Source organism: Eremothecium sinecaudum, chromosome VIII (genome assembly GCF_001548555.1).
Source record: "Eremothecium sinecaudum strain ATCC 58844 chromosome VIII, complete sequence".
Lineage (NCBI taxonomy): Eukaryota > Fungi > Ascomycota > Saccharomycetes > Saccharomycetales > Saccharomycetaceae > Eremothecium > Eremothecium sinecaudum.
This window is the reverse complement of record NC_030899.1, coordinates 647651-667689: the sequence shown is the minus strand read 5'-3', so window position 1 is coordinate 667689 and position 20039 is coordinate 647651. Positions and strand designations below refer to the sequence as shown.

The following is a 20039-nucleotide window of genomic DNA, read 5'->3' as shown; positions in this document are numbered from 1 at the left end:
TATGTATAACCTCTACAATAGATTACAACAAAGGCAACGCAGTGCGGAGACAACCCCTGTACCAGGTATGGGTAGTGAAGGGTCTCCAAATGTCGCTGATAATTCTTTATTATTGGATTTTTTTGATGCGATTAACAACGAAGTTAATTCGTTCAACAGAATGTTGACCGATGTCACAAGGCCAATGTCAAACTCTTTGTTAAGGTCTGGGCATGGTCGCAGGTGGCTGCAGCAGCAGCTTGGCGGTTCTGGGATTGTGCCTCTAGTTGATATGTTGGAACTTGAAGATTCATATGAGGTTCATGCCAGTATCCCGGGCGTCAACAGTGCAGATGACATTGCGCTCGAGTTCCATAGTGAGAAAAACGAGCTGGTTATCTCCGGGGATATTCCTGAAAGGGAGACGATCGATGGTCAGTACGGTTGGAGAATGAAGGAGCGTGACACTGGACACTTCCAGCGCGCTATTGTGTTTTCGGAACACCCAGGCGTGGATTTTGAGTCGATCACGGCGAAGTACACTAATGGAGTTTTGAAACTTGTAATACCCAAACTTGCCCCGGGTAAGGACGAAGGTGAAAAGGTGTTCAAGATCAAGGTTGAGAACTCTGAGTAATGACCATTACACTTCGAGGAAGAGGCCTATTGTAATAAGTTCTATATATGTATTGTTTAGCTTTTATTATATTGTATATGTTAGAAAGTAAATTTAAGTGGTTAAAATTGAAAAAAGCGACATGTGTTTCTCATCGCAAACATGATGCGCCAGGAGTTTTAGCGCAGAAATTTTAACGCAAAAGTATCTTCGATGTCAGGAAAGTTAATACTGCGGAGGCTTCCGGGGTTTGAGAAGATAGCAGAGTCCAAACGTCCTGTTGGATTTAACACTCCTGTCATCAAAGGGGTCCCTACCAAAGACGCACTTATCCAGCTACGGGGAGTCTTGTCTCCTATTAGAACATATCAGTACTCATCAAACTTGCGTTCAACTGAATCATGTTTATATAGCTGTCCCTTTTTTGACCTTAACTATTACCCTCCGGAACACTTTCTTGCTCTCGCAAGGAAGAGCAGGCCCGCATTGCAAGTCACATTCGCGGATCTGCCGATATTCAATGCTAATATAGATCCAACAAAAAGTGTTGATGAACGAATACAAATGATGGCTTCGCCCAGTGTGGTGGCTAAGCTAAAACAATTAGAAAAGATATTGCAACAACCAGCATCTAAAAACCCAAGGGATTGGGCCTACCTTCGCATATCCACATCTAAATTCTTTCGCAAACAGTTTCTAAACGTTTGGTGCGGGTTGCCCCAAGCTGACTACCCTGTTTTGCCTTCTCATGACCCCTCATCCAAGCGTCCTGTGCCTGGCTGTGCTAAAGATGGCTTATATCACTTCAACATAAGGCTACTCCCAGGAAAGGGAGGTTCGGACGAGTGCGCTGAGCATATCCAGAAGAGCTTAACTCATGTGACAAACCTGGATTGGGACTCCCTGCTGTGCTCCAAAAACGGTAGAATTCCTTGGCCTAGGGCCATAAACCAGAAAGTCAATATAAACGCTATCAACTGGATACTACATAAGGACCGCTTGCCATATAAGTACGTAGAGATTCAGACAGCATGAACCTTGATGCCCTATTACCCATATTAGGGCTCTGATAGGTTCCACCGGATTTTTGATATATATGAAGTCTATAAACTCGACTCAGAATGTCTAGGACTACGCTGTTCGTCTCCTGCGCGCAACACGTATTAGGGGTCCTCCGACGCACCAAGCACATTCTCTCAAATACACAAAAATTTTCTAAATTAAATGCATCACTAAAACCATCAAACTACTTCTTGCCGCCCTTCTTACCTTTCCCACCCTTACCAAGCGCCTCCTCTTCAGCTGCCAGCAGCGATTCTCGCTCCTGTTTTGCACGCAACTTTTCTTCGCGCTTCTGCATCTCTAAAAGCTTTTTCTGGTTAGGTGTCTTGGCACCTTCCTCCCACTTCTGAGCCTCCTCCGACTCCATTCGCTCCCTTTCTGCTCTATCTTTCGCTGCTGCTTGCTCCTTCTTCCGCGCTTGTCCTGCTAGCTTCTTTGCTGCTGATTCGCTAAACCTTTTTCCCATTACACAGCTTTATTGTTTTTAACCTTTCAATTAAAGTGTCCTGGTTGGTCTCTGACCTTCACGACGCCGTTATATCAGCTTTTATTCAGTTGAATACCACAGTAGAAAGCATTTTTATATGTGATGCCATCTACTTAACTATAAGAAAAAAGAAATAACAAGGTGCGGCGCTATCGCAATTAACCAATTGCTGGTAAAAAGATCAATCGTTAACTGGTTAAATACCTTAAAGATATATATATTTATCGCTCATGTGATAACTTCAACATCAGCTGTCTGGTGGCCGTTTGTCTATAATTGGATGATCTGTCTCTGCCCGTACCTTATTCTTACAACTATTAACGAAATGGTAGGTGAGTCGGGTTTTTCGGAACGTATATTTTAGTCTACGATATAATTTACTGTTCTCGATCTTAGTAAAAACGTATGAAATAGCTGTATAAGAACGACTTGTATAAGACAAGGGGATTCTGCCTAAGTACTTTTGGACTTTCAACCTACTTTGTAGTGAAGTTATAGTATTAAAAGTACGTTATGGGGCTGATTAGGAAAGGAAGGGCAGCTAGAAGAGGCCAATTATCAGTAAAAGTTGATATTATACAAGCCAAAATAGACACTGTGGAGAATTCAAGGTGTAATCCGCTTTGTCTAGTGACCACAAATGGTATATTTAATAGAAGCAAAAAGCTTAGGAATACTTCTAATCCTCGCTGGGAACAGACGTTAACTTTGATATTGCCTTCCAAACCTACTTCTGAGCATTTGAGGATAGTCTTATATGATGATATGCTCAGGAAACAGGAGGATATTGGAGTGCAATTGGAACGTGAGAGGTACTTATATCTTGGTGAGGTTAGATTATCTTTGCTTGAAATGTTCAAAGGTAATGGTGTGACACATAATGAGTTTCATCTTCCGCCGCGGTGGTACCCGGTGTGCAACCGTAAGCGTAAAGGTTATCAGGCTGCTGATATACAAGTAGCTATTACTCTTAGCTGCTGTAAGGATGGCATGAACCTCCAAAATGTTTATAGAAGCTGGTGTGACTATCTGACGGATTCTATGATTACAAGGAGGACTAGGATGAAGCAAGATATGGAGCTGTTATTGGAAAGTTTTGAGGGCGAAGAGAACGAAAACGATCTTGCGGAATTCTCATCTTTATCCTCAGATTCGCTTACCGCTGATTTCACGAATTACGAGGACATAACAAGGCACTCAGTGCTTTCTGGTAAAGTAGAAGAACCTGAAGATGAGGAAGCGGACGGTGAGGAGCAGGAATCAGAATACTTAACAGATGTGCCATCTGATTACAGTAGATATCGCAATGTTCAGCATGAAACTTGTGGCAGCATATTCACAGAGCAACGTAATGGTTCATCTGGTACGTTTGCAAGTGTACCACAAGTTTCTAGTAACTCGTTAACGGACTCTTCACAGCGGTCAAACCAGCTGCACGCTAATACACAATCCAGTGATGAAGATACGGATATTACACGCTTGCGGCGCCGCCTTAGGAACTTACGCAGGACGAAGCGCGGAGCAAACGTTTTTGAGATTACTAAAAAGACCCACGCTCTAGGTATTGCCATTGTTGATATAAAGAATATCACCGATCTTCCGCCTCTTCGGAACAAGTTCTCTACTACTTTTGACATGGATCCTTTCGTCATTTTATCATTTGGTAGACGCGTCTTTAAAACATCGTGGAAGAAACATTCCCTAAATCCCGAATATAATGAGCGAGCAGCATTTGAAATATATCCTAGTGAATTGTCTTTTACTCTGGATTTTAGGGTATTTGATAAAGATTCTTTTTCATATCATGAGAGAGTAGCAGACGCTAGTGTTCTCGTTAAGCAAGTAACTGAATTCAGAAGGGCCGACAATGGGGAATTTGTTCAGGAACTAGCTATTCCCTTAGTCTTAAAGGATGAAGAACTTGCACGCATACATAGTCCAAAATTAAACCTGAAGGTAAGGTACGTCCCATATCAGCTTATGAAGAAAAGGTTCTGGCAGCATGTAGTAAACTCGTCGACGAATTTGGAACAATTTGATGTAGTTCAACTTACCCTATTGTTAGATGGTTTTGGGCATTTTTCGGATGAAGAGGTCAACACGGTATTTTATCAAGCTGGGAAGTCGCCATGGTCACAAGACAAAGTCTCAAAAGAAGAAGTAGTGGAGGCTTTGCAAAACTGGAAGAACATAAGTGGTTTTAAGCGTGCCAAAAAGTGCCCACTATGTTCAAAGCAAGTTCAGAGCGATAAACATCTCCGCAACTCGAAGCTGCATGTAGAGACTGATTTAGTGACTCATTTCGCCATTTGTAGCTCAAGGGATAGAAAACTGTTAAAAGCTTCCTATGTTTCATGTGATTTTGCATCAAAACGGTGGTTCTCCAAGGTATTGATTAAACTAACCTATGGGAAGTATGCTTTGGGTTCTAATAATGCAAACATCTTGGTTCAAGATAGGGATACCGGAATCGTTATTGAAGAAAAGATCAACGTGTATGTTCGATTGGGTATTAGGATAATCTATAACGCAAGAGGAAAGCAGTCCAGGAAATTCAAATCTTTATTACGCACAGTTACCATAAAGCAGGGAAAGAAGTTTGACCGTCCAAGTTCTGTAAAAGATATTGAGTCATTTATTAAATTCCATTCTCTTGATATGTCTCAATGTTTAGATAGGGAATTTAAGACCTTCAACGAATTCTTCTATAGGAAATTGAAGCCGGGAAGTAGGCCTCCTGAATCCGAGAACCCAAAAGTTTTACTCTCACCCGCTGATTCACGGTGTTCAGTGTTCCCCTCAGTTAGCAGAGCCACCGAGTTCTGGATCAAAGGGAAAACGTTCACCTTGTCCAAGCTCACAAATGGATATTATTCTGATATATTTAGTGAAAGGACAAGTAGCGTAGGAATATTCAGGCTAGCACCCCAGGACTATCACAGATTTCACTCGCCTTGCAATGGTGTTGTTGGCAAGCCTAAATATATTAGTGGTGAGTACTATACAGTTAATCCGATGGCTGTCCGGACGGAATTAGATGTATTTGGTGAAAACGTGCGCGTTGTCATTCCTATTGAAAGCGAAGAATTTGGCACCATCTTATACATACCCGTGGGTGCAATGATGGTTGGTTCGATTATTCTGACTTGCAAACAAGGGGATACAATAACTCGAGGCCAGGAACTGGGATATTTCAAGTTTGGTGGTTCTACTGTTATTTTGGTGCTGGAAGCTAAAAACGTGGTAATGGATACAGATTTGCTAAAAAATTCTGAAGAAAGCATTGAAACGTTGGTTAAAGTTGGCATGAGTATTGGACATACCCCAGATGTTAGAGAATATAGAAGAACAAAGGTAGTAGTAAATGATTCTCACGAAATTGAACGAATTAAGCGTAGCATTACAGTCGCGGAAGATGATTCGGAAAATATGAACAATGCGTCTTGGGAATACAGAACGTTGAAAAACCTAAACGACGAAGATCCAGAAATAGAGGAGTTTTTCAGTATACTCTCGGAACAATACATCTAAAGATATTGAAAACTATAAAGTATATAGTATTATAGCATTTTAAGTCATTGTCCGGTTCATTAGACATGTCCGGGTAAAAAACATTTGAACTTAAATATTAACATGAACTTCATGATGAGATGAATTACAACTTACAAGTTGGCAGATAATTGAGAGTTGACAAATAATCTATGATGGACCTTTTATTAAAACAATTTAAGTATGATAAGAGTTTTTTCTTAAATAACTTATGATAATAGACAAGTTAAATTGTGGAACACTAACATTTTAGTACAGTGATGAAAGACCGAAGCCAAATCAATTCGCTCGATCTAAAATATCTATAAATCGTAATAGGAAGAATGAATTTGAACTACCGTATGAAAATCGGGTATATGATACCCAGTATTTTCCAATGTACCAGAATAGGCTAGCTGAGTATCGGAAAAGGGTACTTGTAAGTTGCAATAAAAGGTGGGACGATGGATTCAGGCTACAAGGAAAACCTGTTGTGCATAAGAAAAGGGTTTTAGATATCCAGGCAGGTCAACCATGTTGGTGCATAGGTGCTGTTTATTGTGAAATGAAATATAAGCCTAATATCTTAGATGAAGTTTCCAGTGATACCTATGGATCGGTAGAGCCTGCAGACAAATACACTGACCCAGAGGGCACAGATAACGTCATGCTAGAGGATGAAAGTGGACGTGTATTATTAGTGGGTGATTTGATTAAAACTTCTCCTTTTATTACCGGCACTGTGCTTGGTTTCTTAGGAATGGAGGCAGAACCTGGAACATTTCAAGTTTTAGATATTTGCTACCCAGAGGCTCTACCGCAAGCACCGAGGAAAGCAATTGAGGGGAAGAAACTTGCACTAGTCTCTGGTCTTAACTTTTGTGTTGACAATCCGACATTATCATTTAAAGCTAAGCTCCTGCAGGAAGTTGTTGCAGGGGATATAGGAAGAGCGGAGAAAATGGTAAATGTTTGCAGATTTTTGATTTGCGGTGACTCAGTGAACTACAAAGAAGATGGAAGTGACATACACGGAGCGTTGGAAGGACTTGGCGCATTTTTAGTCAATATTTTGAAAAGTGTACCCGTGACGATATTGCCTGGGGCATCGGATCCAACTGAAAGAAGTCTTCCACAGCAAGCATTGAATAAAGCCTTATTCAAACAAACTTTGAAGCCTTTTTTTGCGAAGGTCAGATGTGAACTGTTTGAAACTGTTACTAATCCATATTGGTTTGATTGTGAAGGTATACAAATTTTGGTAACAAGTGGTCAAACGATTGATGATATCTCGAAGTATGTCGTTGAGACAACCCGTGCTGAAAATTCTGTTCAAGAAGAAATTGAGCATAGACTAGATCTCATGGAAGCTACTTTGAAGTGGCAGAATGTAGCACCGACAGCACCTGATACACTTTGGTGTTTCCCTTATAAAGAAAATGACCCTTTTGTGTTAAAACAATTACCACATGTTTATATAGTGGGTAATCAGCCAGGATTTGGATTCCGAAAAGCGAGCGTAGAAGGTGGGAGTCAGGTTGTACTGGTTACATTACCCAAATTTAGTGAAACGGGTAGTTTCGCTACTTTAGATTTAGGTACATTGGATACTGAGATATTTACAATTGAGTATTAGTACAGTATTACTTACATAAATGTTCTTAAATTAATGGTAAGAACGGACGTTATTCATAAGCGCTTTATAGGAACTTCTCTTCCTTTCATGTTGGCCTTGGAGCCATAATTGTTATCAGCTCCAAACTTTATATATTCTAATGACCTTTTAGACGGCTCAACATCTAGACGATCCAGCAACTTGTTGGAAAGATCCGGAATAAAGGCAAGCGACGCAATAGCAGCTATTCTTGCGGATTCAGTAGCGGCGTATATTATCATATCCTGCTCTTCTTTTGGCTTCGCCCATGGTTCACCAGTCTGTACCACATTATTTGCATCATTTATTATTGACCATATGTGTTTTACAGCATTAGATAGCTCATAGTTTTCTATCATTCGGTCTAAATCTTCGCTCAGGGTATCTAGCTTTCCCTTCAAACTATCGAACGCGGCATTATTTAGCACAGATGCAAAGTCGTTGACAGATATACCATTAAATGAGCTAACAGCTCTACTAATATTGAATTTAACACCGCCACATCTATGTACTAAATTTCCCCACTTGGCAGCTAAAAGCTCTCTAGTTTTTCTTAGATTTGCTTCAACAAAATCGCCATCACTCTCCAGCGTGGAATACTCCAAAATGTACCATCTAACCATGTCAACGTTATAGCGCTCAATCATTTCAATTGGATCTACAACGTTACCTATACTTTTTGACATCTTCCGTCCTTGTGAAAGCCAATGTCCATGAACCACAATTCTATTTGGAAGCGGAAGCCCTGCAGCCAAAAGGATTGCAGGCCAATATATGGTGTGAAATCTTATAATATCTTTTCCAATCAAGTGGGTCGTATTAGACCACCATTCTGCAGTATCAACTGTTAAATTATCTAAGGAATGAGCTCCGTGTTCAATTGAAACTTTTTTTTTGGTTAACAAGGCATCAACCCCACCAATGGATGTGACATAGTTACACAGGGCGTCAAACCACACATAAATCCGCTGACTCTGGTCACCTGGAGTTGGTATACCCCATTTTAATCTTGTTGCAGGCCTTGATATAGAAAGGTCCTGTAACGGCTGCTCTTGTAGAGATGATAAAACTTGGTTGTAACTTGAACGCGGGTATATTAAGCCTGGTTTATCAAGTAAAATCTTAATTAATTGATCATTAAAGGAAGATAACCTAAAAAAATAATTTGTCTCCTTCTGATAAAATACCTCACTGCGGGTTTCAGTGTTAATATATTTCCCCTCTGAAGCAGTACCCTCTGAAGAAGCTGAGAGTGGAATTTCCTTCTCACCGATCACCTGCAGTATTTTGCTAGCTGGATAAAAGGTCTCATCAGCGACTGAGTACCAACCATCATGTGTGCCTTTGTAAATATAACCTCTATCGTAGCATAACTTCCACAGCTTCTTGACATTTTCTACATGATCTTCATCAGTGGTTCTGATGAATCTTGTATACTCAATGTTAGCGCGCTTATCCAATTGAAGAAAATGATGAAGTAGTTTATCCACAAAGTCTTTTGGTGAAGTAAAGCCCAGATTTTCACTTGCGTTTTGAATCTTTAATCCATGTTCGTCGGTTCCAGTAGTAAATAAAACTTCGTTAAATTTTAGCTTATTCCATCTTGCTTGTACGTCGCATAGTAGTGACGAGTAGAGATGGCCAAGATGCGGTTTTGCATTTGGGTAGAAGATTGGCGTTGTTATATGAATCTTGGTTGCCTGCCTAAGTATTCGTGAAGTATGAGAAACCATAAATGATTTGAGTCGTTATTGTAATTTAAGATTGTCTGATGTCATGGTATTGACCGTGGAAGTTTTTCAAATTTATGTTGAACTAAAAATTGTAAGTTGACACTACTAATTGCATGTGTGACATCAATTATTGAGTTTCGTCTGTGAAGGCTAGAAAACTTCTCTATATAAATTCTAAATCTATTTGGTAAATAAGCAAACAACATCTTCATCATGTAACTTGTGATTTAACCCACATTTCTGTGGCGAATGCTTGGCTGAGGATCCCCAAACCAAAGAATATTTAAACTTATCTTTGAAGTCTCGATGAATATGGTGACAAAGGTCAGCAATAGTAGAGCTATTCCTTATCACAAGAGGATCTGAAAAGTCAGGCCGAATGCCACGCTTCTTGGTGAAAATTCTATTCAAGTTTAGTTGATACCATATTTCTTCCACCACATCATCTAATCCACATTCCATTTCACAGGAGATAACAACGGTATTTGGCTCACGTGCCAGCCTGTCTACCTCTTCAAGTGACACAGCATCGATTTTGTTGTATACGTAAAGACACTTGATGTAGTTTCTGTGTTTTTCGTTTACAACATCAATAAAGTCGTCAATTGTGCATGCACTATCCCGAATAAGCACTTCAGCATTGTGGATACGGTAGTCTCGCAGAATTAACTTAATGGCTTCCTCGGTCAAGTTAGATCTTTCCGGCGAAGTGAAGTTAATTTTTATTCCACCAGTCGGTTTCTGCTTGAAGTAGATGTTTGGCTTTTCCTTGTTCAAACGGATCCCAATAGATTCCAGTTCCTTTTCTAACGATGCACGCTGATATGAACTCTTTGTCGCATCCAAAACCATCAAGATCAAATCTGCAGTACGCGCAGTAGCAATAACCTGTCTACCACGACCCTTACCTTTTGAAGCTCCATGAATGATGCCAGGTAGATCAACAACCTGGATTTCCGCACCATTACACTTCAAAACTCCTGGAACAGAAGTTAAGGTTGTGAAAGCATAGTGGGCCACTTCAGACTTAGTTGTAGTGATCTTACCGAGCAATGATGACTTCCCAACAGATGGGTAGCCAATTAAAACGACACGAGCATCCCCAGATTTTGCAACTTCAAACCCAGTACCACCACCACCACTCGAAGCTGTACTTTCCTCCAGCAATTGCTGTCTGTATCGAGCGAGCTTACCTTTCAGTAGACCCAAATGGTGCTCCGTAGCCTTGTTCTTCTGCGTACGAGCCATTTCCTCTTCTATCGACTTAATCTTATCTATTATTCCCATTTTTAACACTTACTTATGGTAACTGGCACTAACTCAACCTATATAACACCTGGGAATAATATACAACCAGCCTATGTCACATATTAGATCAAATAACTTTGATTCTAAATCGTCTTAAACCAATTTTTCTATTCAATATTGTTACCCGCACATTTGTCAAAAACATGCGGTCTCTATAACAAAACGATTTCAACCTTTAAGACCACACAATCACGAAACTATTACCTGCAATAAAATCCGCCATAATGTCTTACTACAATCAGGCGAATGCTGCCAATGGAGGGTTCTATCAGCCTTCTCAACAGTTCCATTTTCCACAGGGCTCAATGTCTTTCGATGGAACGAGCTCTCCTGCTACCAACTCTGCAAGCTTTACAAACGAACAGCTTCCTAACGGAATCCTAAATGCATTCTCAACAAGAGGTTACTCCTTTGAGCCATCACTTTTAGAAGAACTAGGCATCAATTTCAGTCACATAATGACAAAAACTAAGTTCGTCCTCACTCCGACATCGTCCATCAACTTACCCCTAGAGATCTTTAACGACACTGATCTCTCAGGTCCGCTACTATTCTGTCTAGTTTTTGGTACAATGCTTCTCACAGCCGGCAAGGTGCACTTTGGTTACATATACGGGGTTGCGTTATTCGGTTCACTGGCGCTTTACCAACTTTTAAAACTGATGAGCGATCCAAAAGGAGCTCCCGCTGGAGACATTTCATCTCCTTCTCCGTCGTCCACACCTACATCAACGGGATCAGTTAAATCTGTCTCTTACCTTAGAACCGCCTCTATCCTAGGGTATTCATTCCTTCCCCTCTGCTTTCTTGCAATGATAGGGATTTTTATGTCCCTCGATAACTGGATCGGTTACGTGCTAGGACTCATAGCAGTGGTATGGTGTACCTGGTCTGCTTCGGGCTTCTTCATCTACTATTTGCAACTTCACAATGTTCGTGTCCTCATTGCATACCCACTAATGATCTTTTACAGCGTGTTTGCGTTGATGGCCATCTTTGTATAGTATAGTTCGGAGCTGATTATATAATTGAAAAATCGTGATTACCCGGTCATTGTTACCTAATCCTTCAATATCAAAATCCCTGCGTAAGAAAACTGGGTGGGCAAGTGTGCAAACTAATAACAGAGGGATGAGTTAAATAACTTCAATCCTTTCGAGTTTAGCAATTGCCGACTTGCACCTTTATCTTGCGTACTTCCCCCGTCACCTGCGATATTTGATTTCATTCACGTAAAGAAATTACATTTTTTCGTGTTCGTTGATGCAAAAGAAATGCATACATCGCAATATATATAGGTGAAAAAACGATGGATGAGACATACCCGTTAGAATGTAAAACATTGTATAACTTCGGTTTCAATTAGAAATACAAAGTATCTAGTACGTTACAATATGTCAATAAAGGAAACGCCTTCAAGGGTCACTGCGAATGCATTGTCAAGTTTAGAATTGAAGGATGCAAAGAAAAATATAGCGTCCGCTTTAGAGAAAGATAATGGTAAAAAACCTGAGTTGAAGAATTCCAAAACTGATGAGCACAGAGAGTTTATGAAGTCTCATAGTGTACATCGTCATAAATTAAAGCAGTTGGAACAGGATGAACCGCTTTTAAAGGAAAATAAACGTCGATTTGTGATGTTCCCCATTAAATATCACGATATATGGGATGCATATAAGAGAGCTGAAGCTTCATTTTGGACTGCTGAAGAAATAGATTTGTCTAAAGATTTGCATGACTGGAATAATCGGATGACAGATAATGAACGTTTTTTTATTTCAAGAGTATTGGCTTTTTTCGCAGCATCGGACGGGATTGTTAACGAGAACTTGGTAGAGAATTTTTCCGCAGAGGTGCAAATTCCAGAAGCTAAGTGTTTCTATGGGTTCCAAATTATGATGGAGAATATTCACTCAGAGACTTATTCGCTTTTAATTGACACATATATCAAGGATCCAAAGGAGGCCGAGTTTCTTTTCAATGCTATTGAAACGATCCCTGAGATCAAGGAAAAGGCCGACTGGGCTATAAGGTGGATTGAGGATGAAGACGCACTTTTCGGAGAGAGGTTAGTTGCATTTGCGGCTATTGAAGGTATATTCTTCTCTGGTTCGTTTGCAGCCATCTTCTGGTTAAAAAAGAAGGGCCTGATGCCGGGTTTGACATTTTCTAATGAATTGATTTGTAGAGATGAGGGGCTGCATACTGACTTCGCCTGTCTACTATTCTCTCATCTAAAGAACAAGCCAGACCCAAAGATTCTTGAGAAAATCATTACTGAAGCTGTCGATATCGAAAAGAGATATTTTACTGATGCTATTCCAGTTGCACTATTGGGTATGAATGCCGGCCTAATGAATCAATATGTCGAATTTGTTGCTGATCGACTACTTGTCGCGCTTGGCAACCCAAAGATCTACAATGTGACTAACCCATTCGACTTCATGGAGAACATCTCACTCGTCGGTAAGACCAACTTTTTCGAAAAGAGGGTTTCCGACTACCAAAAAGCAGGCGTCATGGCGAAATCTTCTAATCAAGAATCTGAGAACGGCGCTTTCACTTTTGATGAGGATTTTTAAGAAGTGGCTGCTGGTTATCAGAAACTATAATCTCCTTTTAGAATTTCATAACCTGTTACGTTCATGAGCATTAAGAATGTTTTTACAGCTTTAATATAGTAATTTAACGACAATACACCAATAAATACTTAACTATCGTGAAGAGCTGGCAGCAACATCATTTACCTAGCCTACTTAAGCAAAATGGCGCAGAATTTCTTCGGCAGCTTTGATACCAGAAACAGCCATAGCACCGAATGTTGGACCCATACGTGATACTCCTTTCTTGGTAGCAGTTTCCATACCAGCGAAGTATATATAGTTAGCACCTTGAGTTCTACCGGAGCTCTTAACGACACCTGCCTCAGCAGTGTTCATATCCAGTGCCTGCATACCCTTCACTTGGTGCTTTGCATCCAAATCGGCCAACCTCTTAGCACAGAAAGCACCAAAAGGTCCATCGTGACCAGTGGTTGAAAGCACCACTCCGTGCCTCTTGGTTGGATCTCTGGTACCGTCTTCCTTGTATCCCTCCAATTCAATTACATTAGGGTCCATGCATGACTGCGTGTCATGAGCCATGGTGACTAGGGTCCAATTTGTCACAACACCTGCAATGGTCACTTCACCAGATTCACTTGGCTTTGTAACAAGATCTTCAACGGAAGTAGCATTGAATAGCTTTACGTTAGGGAATTGCAGAACCTTGGATAACACGGTGGATGTGAACAATGCAGCATGCTTAACGACGACATAGTCACCCTCATCTTCATATGGAATTTCTAATTCTTGCAAGAAAAGATGGGCAGGCTTTCTCATAATCATCGCAGAGAATAACTGACCACCCAACCATGCACCCCCACCTGGTGCCACATTTGCTTCCACAATTGCAATTCTAAGGTCTGGTCTGTTTTTTGCGATGACATACGCAGCAGAAAGACCAGATGATCCTGCACCAACAATAACGACGTCCGATACAGCAAACTTGTCCAAATCGTTAAAGTAACGGGAAGTCATTGCACGGCTAACAGTGGACTCACGGATAGGTTTAAATTCAAAATCAGACCAATCTTCGGTCTTCACGACTTCAGATAGGGCATGACTGATGCTAGGAGCTTCTAGCTTTAAGTGTTGGGTCTTAACCATAGTTTGAGACATCTTTGTTTGGTTTATATTAGAACAGAGTTGCAGTTATTGCTAAAGAATGATGAAAGATAAGGATCATAACTGCACAACTCTGGATATCTTTGTAAGTTATTTGTCCTTCCTATATACCTAACAATGTTATCCTTGATTAGAATAAAGTTAAGTAACAGGTATTAAATTCTGGTTAAATGTCCCTAAGGTAATTGCTGTTAAATCGAATTACAGGAGCATGCTTCCAAATAATTATTAATTCTCTTCTTCTTTCATCGTGTAATTCAATAAACCGATTTATATAGATATGTCCTTATATGCAATACACTTCAAATTATAACAAGTGTAAGTGACCCACGTAAAATTCTTATTCATGCCTGAGACATTTCATACGGATGGAAGCAACCGTAAATCTTATTTGAAAAGCCGTATAGGGAGCAGACCCAACTTCAAGATCATCGCAAAATATTTGCAATATAGAACATGAACTTTCACGAGGCATCTGATTTTTAGTCTCCAATATGTAGCTTGACTACAAAATAAAAAAAAACCAAAATGTATAAAGATTTATAGTTTTTACGGTAACACCTATGATGCTTGTTAGTCTCTTTGAGCGATCAACAGGCCACTAAAACGATTGTAAAGCTTACCACGCGTTGTTGAATTATTTTATAGTTTGGCATATTTGGCTACTATGAAAGACGCTATATTAGACAAGATACTATCGGATCAGGAAAGTTTGACAGAAGATGATATAGTACTGAACAATGATTCATCAATGATGAGTGTGAACGTTGATCGGCTCAGGCTAGATAGAAAGCAACCAGCCCGAGATCTCTTTGTTAGAGAAGCTCCAAGTAGCCCATTGGCAGAGAATTATGAGCGGCAAGAACGTGATCAAACCGATACTCAAGAAGAAAATAATGTCGGGGGTGAGAATGATAAAGATCAGAGTGACATTATAACAACTCTTCCTAGGGAACGTAAGCGTGTAAGGTTTAACTCGCGTGATGAACAACATCACAACCCAGATGAGATCAATCCTTGGGATCTAAAGAAACTAGTGCGATCAGAGCTCAGGCAAAGGCTACCCGAAAATTACGAGATCAGGACGTGGAAAAGGCCTCCGAGAACGCTTGTGAGATCTTTAGTGGACCTCATGGAAACTAATGTAACACGCGCTGTTGAGAAAGTACTGAGCAACTACGAAACTGAGTGCGTACGCACTCTTGGGAGTGACCAGTTCGGGAAATTTCGTGCAGATAAAGAGCAGATGCTTTATAATTTAATTGGTAAGCTACAGACTCGCATTAAACGCTCACGATTTCCTGCTCGAATAGCCGAGAACGCCCTTGACATTGAATACATATTCGCAAAAAGGAATTACATTCAACAGCAATACGCATCGCAGCTTCACAGTGCGGAGGCTATGGAGGAACGGCTGATACAGGAGCAGCGCACAGCATCAGAATTTGAAGAACAAGTTGCGAATCCAAGCAGTAAAGAGTTGTTAAAAGAACTAACGGCGGATTTGCATCCGAGTTTGCATAAAGCGGTAACAAACTCCTATGGTTTAATAAAGGATAACCAGAATACCCGATCCACATATTTAATAGATAAAGAAGACCTTAACTTACGGCTTGATAGCGCGTAGACTCTGTATAATTAATTAATGGTTATATGTACATGATATCGTATCATACGGGACAGTGCAGTTTTCGGTAACGCCACCTTATAAAATATTTGTATTGATAAAACATAGAAACAAACACCTTGATGACGACAGATATCAGATCTATACTGTAATCGGATAGATCAGGTTGCCAGGTATGAAGGGTAATAGCAACAGAAGAAAGGAGAATACCTTTAATTCTTCTCCACTAGGTAGAAACCTAGGCGACGCAAGTTCTTCATCGTTTTATGAAACTGAAGAAACAAGGAAAGCGTTTAGTGAAAGAATGAATTATTTGCTGGTTAATAGTATAGGCTCAACCGCAGTAGTAACGGTATTGACTGGAGTTAAGTACTCTGGAATATTGGTTGCATGTAATCCTAGTTCATCGAATGGTATTGATGTTATTTTAAAATATCCTAAAGTGATTGACAAGGGGATAGACCAGGAGGATATATCTACACTCTCAGAGCAATTTGGTGAGACCTTATTAATCGAAGGAGTTGATGTAGCAGAGCTTGAACTGAAGGAGATTGACCTTAATGTGGACGAAAAGAGTGAACATTTGAAAAAAAAGAAAACTGAAGAACACCTCAGTAAGGAAAAAGAAGAGCGGAAACGGACAGGGTTTAGAACAGATGTTGATATTTCAGGTGCTAGTTCAGATTTTAAAGCAAGGGAGCTAAAGAAATGGTCATCGGATGATCCAGGGCCGTTTGAGTTGGGCGAATCCCTAGAAGATGCCGCCGAGACATGGGACCAATTTGCCGTTAACGAAGAAAAGTTTGGAATAAAGTCTACCTTTGATGAGCACCTTTATACTACCAAAATTAACAAGGATGCTCCAAACTATGAGACTAGGTTGAAGGAGGCAGAAAGGATTGCGAAGGAGATTGAGTCACAGGGAACATCAGGAAATATTCACTTGGCTGAAGATAGAGGTATTATTATGGAAGGGGAAATGGATGAAGAGGATAAATATTCTGGAGTTGACCGTAGGGGTGATGAACTGTTGGCGCAATTGAAACTGAATGCAAAACCAACTACTGAGAGGCCCCAGAAGTATATTCCTCCAAGTCTAAGGAATGAGCCTCATAATGTTGACCCAGCAATCCTTTCTTCAACGAAGAAAAGTCGTTCACCTCCAACAAGTAAGAGTCCTATAGAAAAAAAGACTCAACTAGATGAACTTAAGAAGTTTTCTGAGAAATTCAAGGTGCCATATAAAATGCCAGAAGAAGTGAAGACCATCTTGAAAAAGGCAGAGGAATCCAAGCCTCAATCGGCGTTAAAAGTTAACCCTTCTTTACCGCCGAAGCCTACCACTCAGCCAACGGCTAACCTTACTGTTATGAGTAACCCGGCCACTGCTTCAAAGCCCACAAGTCGGAATTCGAAGCCAAGTACCCCCGCGCCTGCTAAAGCTGACTTGCGTAAGAACTCAAACAAGTTCTCATCCCAAAGCGGTTACACACCGGTAGCTTCGCCGTCCGCTGGTAGAGTGAATCCATACCGGAGACGCAACAACTCATCGTTTTTCGGAGAGGAAGGACCTAAAGGATTGAAAAAGGATTTCAACCAAGACTTTAACATGTTCTTGAGTTCCAAACGAGCATATGATGCCAAATCGACCGGAACAAAGAGTATGGACCCATTTATGATTGAAAGACCATATTTTACAACACCAACATGGATCAGCACCATTGAAAAATCTCACAAAACTTTATTCCCAGACAAAAGAACAGCTATTCAGAGAACACAACTAAGACTGCAACAGCGCACTATGAATGCCATGGGTGGTAATATGCCAATGGGCGGTATTCCAAGCATGATGGCCATGCCTATAGGTCCCGGTGGCTCGCAGTCAACTCCATTTATGGCATCACCAGGTATGTTTGTGCATTTTCAACCACATGCTATGTTTTATCCGCCAGTACCCCAAATGATGACAATCATGGGCGGTATGACAGATGAACGTGGAAGCAATACGCATACTCCGTCGCCAGGAAATAATTCACCACATGGTGCTCCTAATTTCATGGCGAATGGTGCTCCAATGGGTCCATCAACGTACCCAGCTTCATACATGCCTATTATGGGCCCCGTTGGTATTGGAAGTAATAACAATACAGGAGCTCCTAGTGGGTCGAGCTATAAGGGCCATTATCACAATCATAATAATGGCAATCGTTACCACAGACATAGATAATTATTAAAATAGCAACCCTATTTTTTCACACTTGACGAACCGTAAATAATGGAATTAACATAATTTTTGATGTATTAATAAGATCTTGAGCTTTTAGCCTATAAATAATATGTTTGGCTTGACAGTTGTTTGAGGCCCTTAAAAAGCGAAAACAAAAAAACCTTGCTCATCGTAAAAACCGTATCGCTCAACTCAACACAGAGGTTTATGTCAACATATATCAGAGGGCCTGTATGTGGAACCGATAACTGCCGAAGTAGGCTATGGCGAATTATTGACGGCAGAAGAACTTGCCAGTACGGGCATGTTATGGAAGGCGATGTAGAATTTAATAACGAGGATGATGACGCTCTTTCAGGCGTAATTACAAGGAGACTCAACCTCACAACCAATGCAACTGGTAACTTCCAATCAAGCTTAAACTTCTCTCAATCACAAGGTCCTTCACAGATACATGAAGATGATAAGAAGTTATTTGGTGTAGAAGGCAAAAGACTGTTTTTAAAATGCTTCCAACACATACTAAAGGAGCAGTGCAAATGGTTAATGGAGCAGCATGATTTTCCCCCAGAGTATAAAGATACTGTAAAGCTGCTTTGGCTCTTTTACCTCAAGAGTCTTTCGCCTGCTTCAGACGCAGAGGCGGATAATATCCCTGATCTACAGCAGCTAAACCTCTCTATGGCAGCTTCAATCTCCCTACTTTATCTCGCATGCATACATCTTAGGATACCCGCCCTTCCTAGCGATTTTATACGATGGAGTTGTTCAATGAAGTTACCGTATTTTAGATCCTCCCACCTTCTACCTACGCAGTGGCGCAAGCAACTTCCCTCATACTATTTGCAGATTCTAGATGGTGGACCGTTACCTGTCAGTTCTCAGATATATCGTAAAACAGCATCAGTTGCGCTGAAAGTCGGATTTAGCCGCAATTTCCGAAACCAGATATCTGTTGATCTTCTTCTGCTTCGACTGCTTTTGTTAACAGCTCTACCGCCTGAGTTCTTTATCTATACCAAGACTCTCGTAACCCTCGTTGACAATCCGGGGAACTTTTCTGTACCTGAGACAGTCCCGTCACATCCGCCAGCACTTCATAATGTGCCTGAGGTTCGGATAATTGCATATTACATCCTTTCTACGAGCTGGGTATTGCGTCAGCCCACATGTATACCATTCATTCGCGCATGGCTAAATCACAACCCACAAAACTTCTCCATACACTCTCTATCAGCCCACAGACAGCCCTCACACATCCTTTCCCTAAAATCACGGGACATCACATCGTACCTTGACTGGTTTCAAGAATCATTACTGCCAAGGTACGCAGACACACTTACATCTTCACTAGATCAGCAAATCTACAAAAGAAAGCTGTACGCCGTTGCTCCACTAAACCCGCGAAATCCAGCCCCAACGCCTGCACCGCAGTTACCGACCTCGTTTACAGACAGTCTACAGGAGACCTTCATTAATGTAGCTCAAGATTTAAACGAATCACGTGATACAAAAACACGTGAGTCAGATGCGCACATGTCTGACGCTGTACATACGAGGCTAATACAGTTAGTCTCTACTGAGTTCGCTCTGCACTCGAATGATTTAAACGATGCCGTAATGGCCCTTCGAAGACATTGTCTGCGTGTATTACGTGCCAAACGTGATGTTATCTAGGGGCTTAGAATTTATTTATTAGAATGCAACTTCGCATCTACTATTATTACCCTAATAGAATTATATTCCGATCATACTATGTTTGACACAATATTCGTTTAGCGATTTCGTTTACGCGATTTCGTATTCTTCAGACGTCGTACGATGTCACATGGAACGAACAGATGTATCTTTTGTTTTTCTTTTAAATTTTTTTTTCTTTTATAAGAGACTTTACTATTTTTACCTTCCCTAAGAAAAAAATCCGTTATAGTCCATTAATGTGGCCACATTAAAAACTTACAATATAAAGAAAATCTGGGATATTTCAACAGCAATAAAACGGAAAGGTGTGTGTTTTATTTGCTAGGTTTGTTAGATTGTGTCTTATTTAAGTGATAGATTTGTGTTGTTTCTCCGCCAAATTTTTTCAGTTA

General features: G+C 40.6%; 13 protein-coding genes across 13 annotated transcripts; 9 read left to right on the top strand and 4 right to left on the bottom strand.

Moving 5' to 3' along the window:
* Window position 1: 1 nt before the first annotated feature.
* Window positions 2-616, top strand: AW171_hschr84874 (Hsp20/alpha crystallin family protein; the record flags this gene model as incomplete). The annotated part of the gene is made up of 1 exon (XM_018134322.1): window positions 2-616. One exon carries the CDS (start codon window positions 2-4, stop codon window positions 614-616), a length of 615 nt encoding a protein of 204 aa, XP_017989811.1.
* A 192-nt stretch (window positions 617-808) lies between these two features.
* PET130 (Pet130p) lies at window positions 809-1630 on the top strand (the record flags this gene model as incomplete). Its single annotated transcript, XM_018134321.1, has 1 exon — window positions 809-1630. One exon carries the CDS (start codon window positions 809-811, stop codon window positions 1628-1630), a length of 822 nt encoding a protein of 273 aa, XP_017989810.1.
* Window positions 1631-1841: 211 nt separating this feature from the next.
* Window positions 1842-2123, bottom strand: LSO2 (Lso2p; the record flags this gene model as incomplete). Its single annotated transcript, XM_018134320.1, has 1 exon — window positions 1842-2123. One exon carries the CDS (start codon window positions 2121-2123, stop codon window positions 1842-1844), a length of 282 nt encoding a protein of 93 aa, XP_017989809.1.
* Window positions 2124-2657: 534 nt separating this feature from the next.
* Window positions 2658-5675, top strand: PSD2 (phosphatidylserine decarboxylase 2; the record flags this gene model as incomplete). Its single annotated transcript, XM_018134319.1, has 1 exon — window positions 2658-5675. One exon carries the CDS (start codon window positions 2658-2660, stop codon window positions 5673-5675), a length of 3018 nt encoding a protein of 1005 aa, XP_017989808.1.
* A 394-nt stretch (window positions 5676-6069) lies between these two features.
* POL31 (DNA-directed DNA polymerase delta subunit POL31) lies at window positions 6070-7308 on the top strand (the record flags this gene model as incomplete). Its single annotated transcript, XM_018134318.1, has 1 exon — window positions 6070-7308. One exon carries the CDS (start codon window positions 6070-6072, stop codon window positions 7306-7308), a length of 1239 nt encoding a protein of 412 aa, XP_017989807.1.
* Window positions 7309-7361: 53 nt separating this feature from the next.
* On the bottom strand, window positions 7362-9059 carry MSM1 (methionine--tRNA ligase MSM1; the record flags this gene model as incomplete). Its single annotated transcript, XM_018134317.1, has 1 exon — window positions 7362-9059. One exon carries the CDS (start codon window positions 9057-9059, stop codon window positions 7362-7364), a length of 1698 nt encoding a protein of 565 aa, XP_017989806.1.
* A 180-nt stretch (window positions 9060-9239) lies between these two features.
* RBG2 (Rbg2p) lies at window positions 9240-10346 on the bottom strand (the record flags this gene model as incomplete). Its single annotated transcript, XM_018134316.1, has 1 exon — window positions 9240-10346. One exon carries the CDS (start codon window positions 10344-10346, stop codon window positions 9240-9242), a length of 1107 nt encoding a protein of 368 aa, XP_017989805.1.
* A 245-nt stretch (window positions 10347-10591) lies between these two features.
* YIP1 (transporter YIP1) lies at window positions 10592-11371 on the top strand (the record flags this gene model as incomplete). Its single annotated transcript, XM_018134315.1, has 1 exon — window positions 10592-11371. The coding sequence occupies one exon, from the start codon at window positions 10592-10594 to the stop codon at window positions 11369-11371; it is 780 nt and encodes a 259-aa protein (XP_017989804.1).
* A 390-nt stretch (window positions 11372-11761) lies between these two features.
* AW171_hschr84866 (HHR038Cp) lies at window positions 11762-12949 on the top strand (the record flags this gene model as incomplete). The annotated part of the gene is made up of 1 exon (XM_018134314.1): window positions 11762-12949. One exon carries the CDS (start codon window positions 11762-11764, stop codon window positions 12947-12949), a length of 1188 nt encoding a protein of 395 aa, XP_017989803.1.
* Window positions 12950-13123: 174 nt separating this feature from the next.
* On the bottom strand, window positions 13124-14086 carry THI4 (thiamine thiazole synthase; the record flags this gene model as incomplete). Its single annotated transcript, XM_018134313.1, has 1 exon — window positions 13124-14086. The coding sequence occupies one exon, from the start codon at window positions 14084-14086 to the stop codon at window positions 13124-13126; it is 963 nt and encodes a 320-aa protein (XP_017989802.1).
* A 673-nt stretch (window positions 14087-14759) lies between these two features.
* On the top strand, window positions 14760-15719 carry OKP1 (Okp1p; the record flags this gene model as incomplete). Its single annotated transcript, XM_018134312.1, has 1 exon — window positions 14760-15719. One exon carries the CDS (start codon window positions 14760-14762, stop codon window positions 15717-15719), a length of 960 nt encoding a protein of 319 aa, XP_017989801.1.
* Window positions 15720-15894: 175 nt separating this feature from the next.
* PBP1 (Pbp1p) lies at window positions 15895-17946 on the top strand (the record flags this gene model as incomplete). The annotated part of the gene is made up of 1 exon (XM_018134311.1): window positions 15895-17946. One exon carries the CDS (start codon window positions 15895-15897, stop codon window positions 17944-17946), a length of 2052 nt encoding a protein of 683 aa, XP_017989800.1.
* Window positions 17947-18153: 207 nt separating this feature from the next.
* On the top strand, window positions 18154-19623 carry RRN7 (Rrn7p; the record flags this gene model as incomplete). Its single annotated transcript, XM_018134310.1, has 1 exon — window positions 18154-19623. One exon carries the CDS (start codon window positions 18154-18156, stop codon window positions 19621-19623), a length of 1470 nt encoding a protein of 489 aa, XP_017989799.1.
* Window positions 19624-20039: the final 416 nt, after the last annotated feature.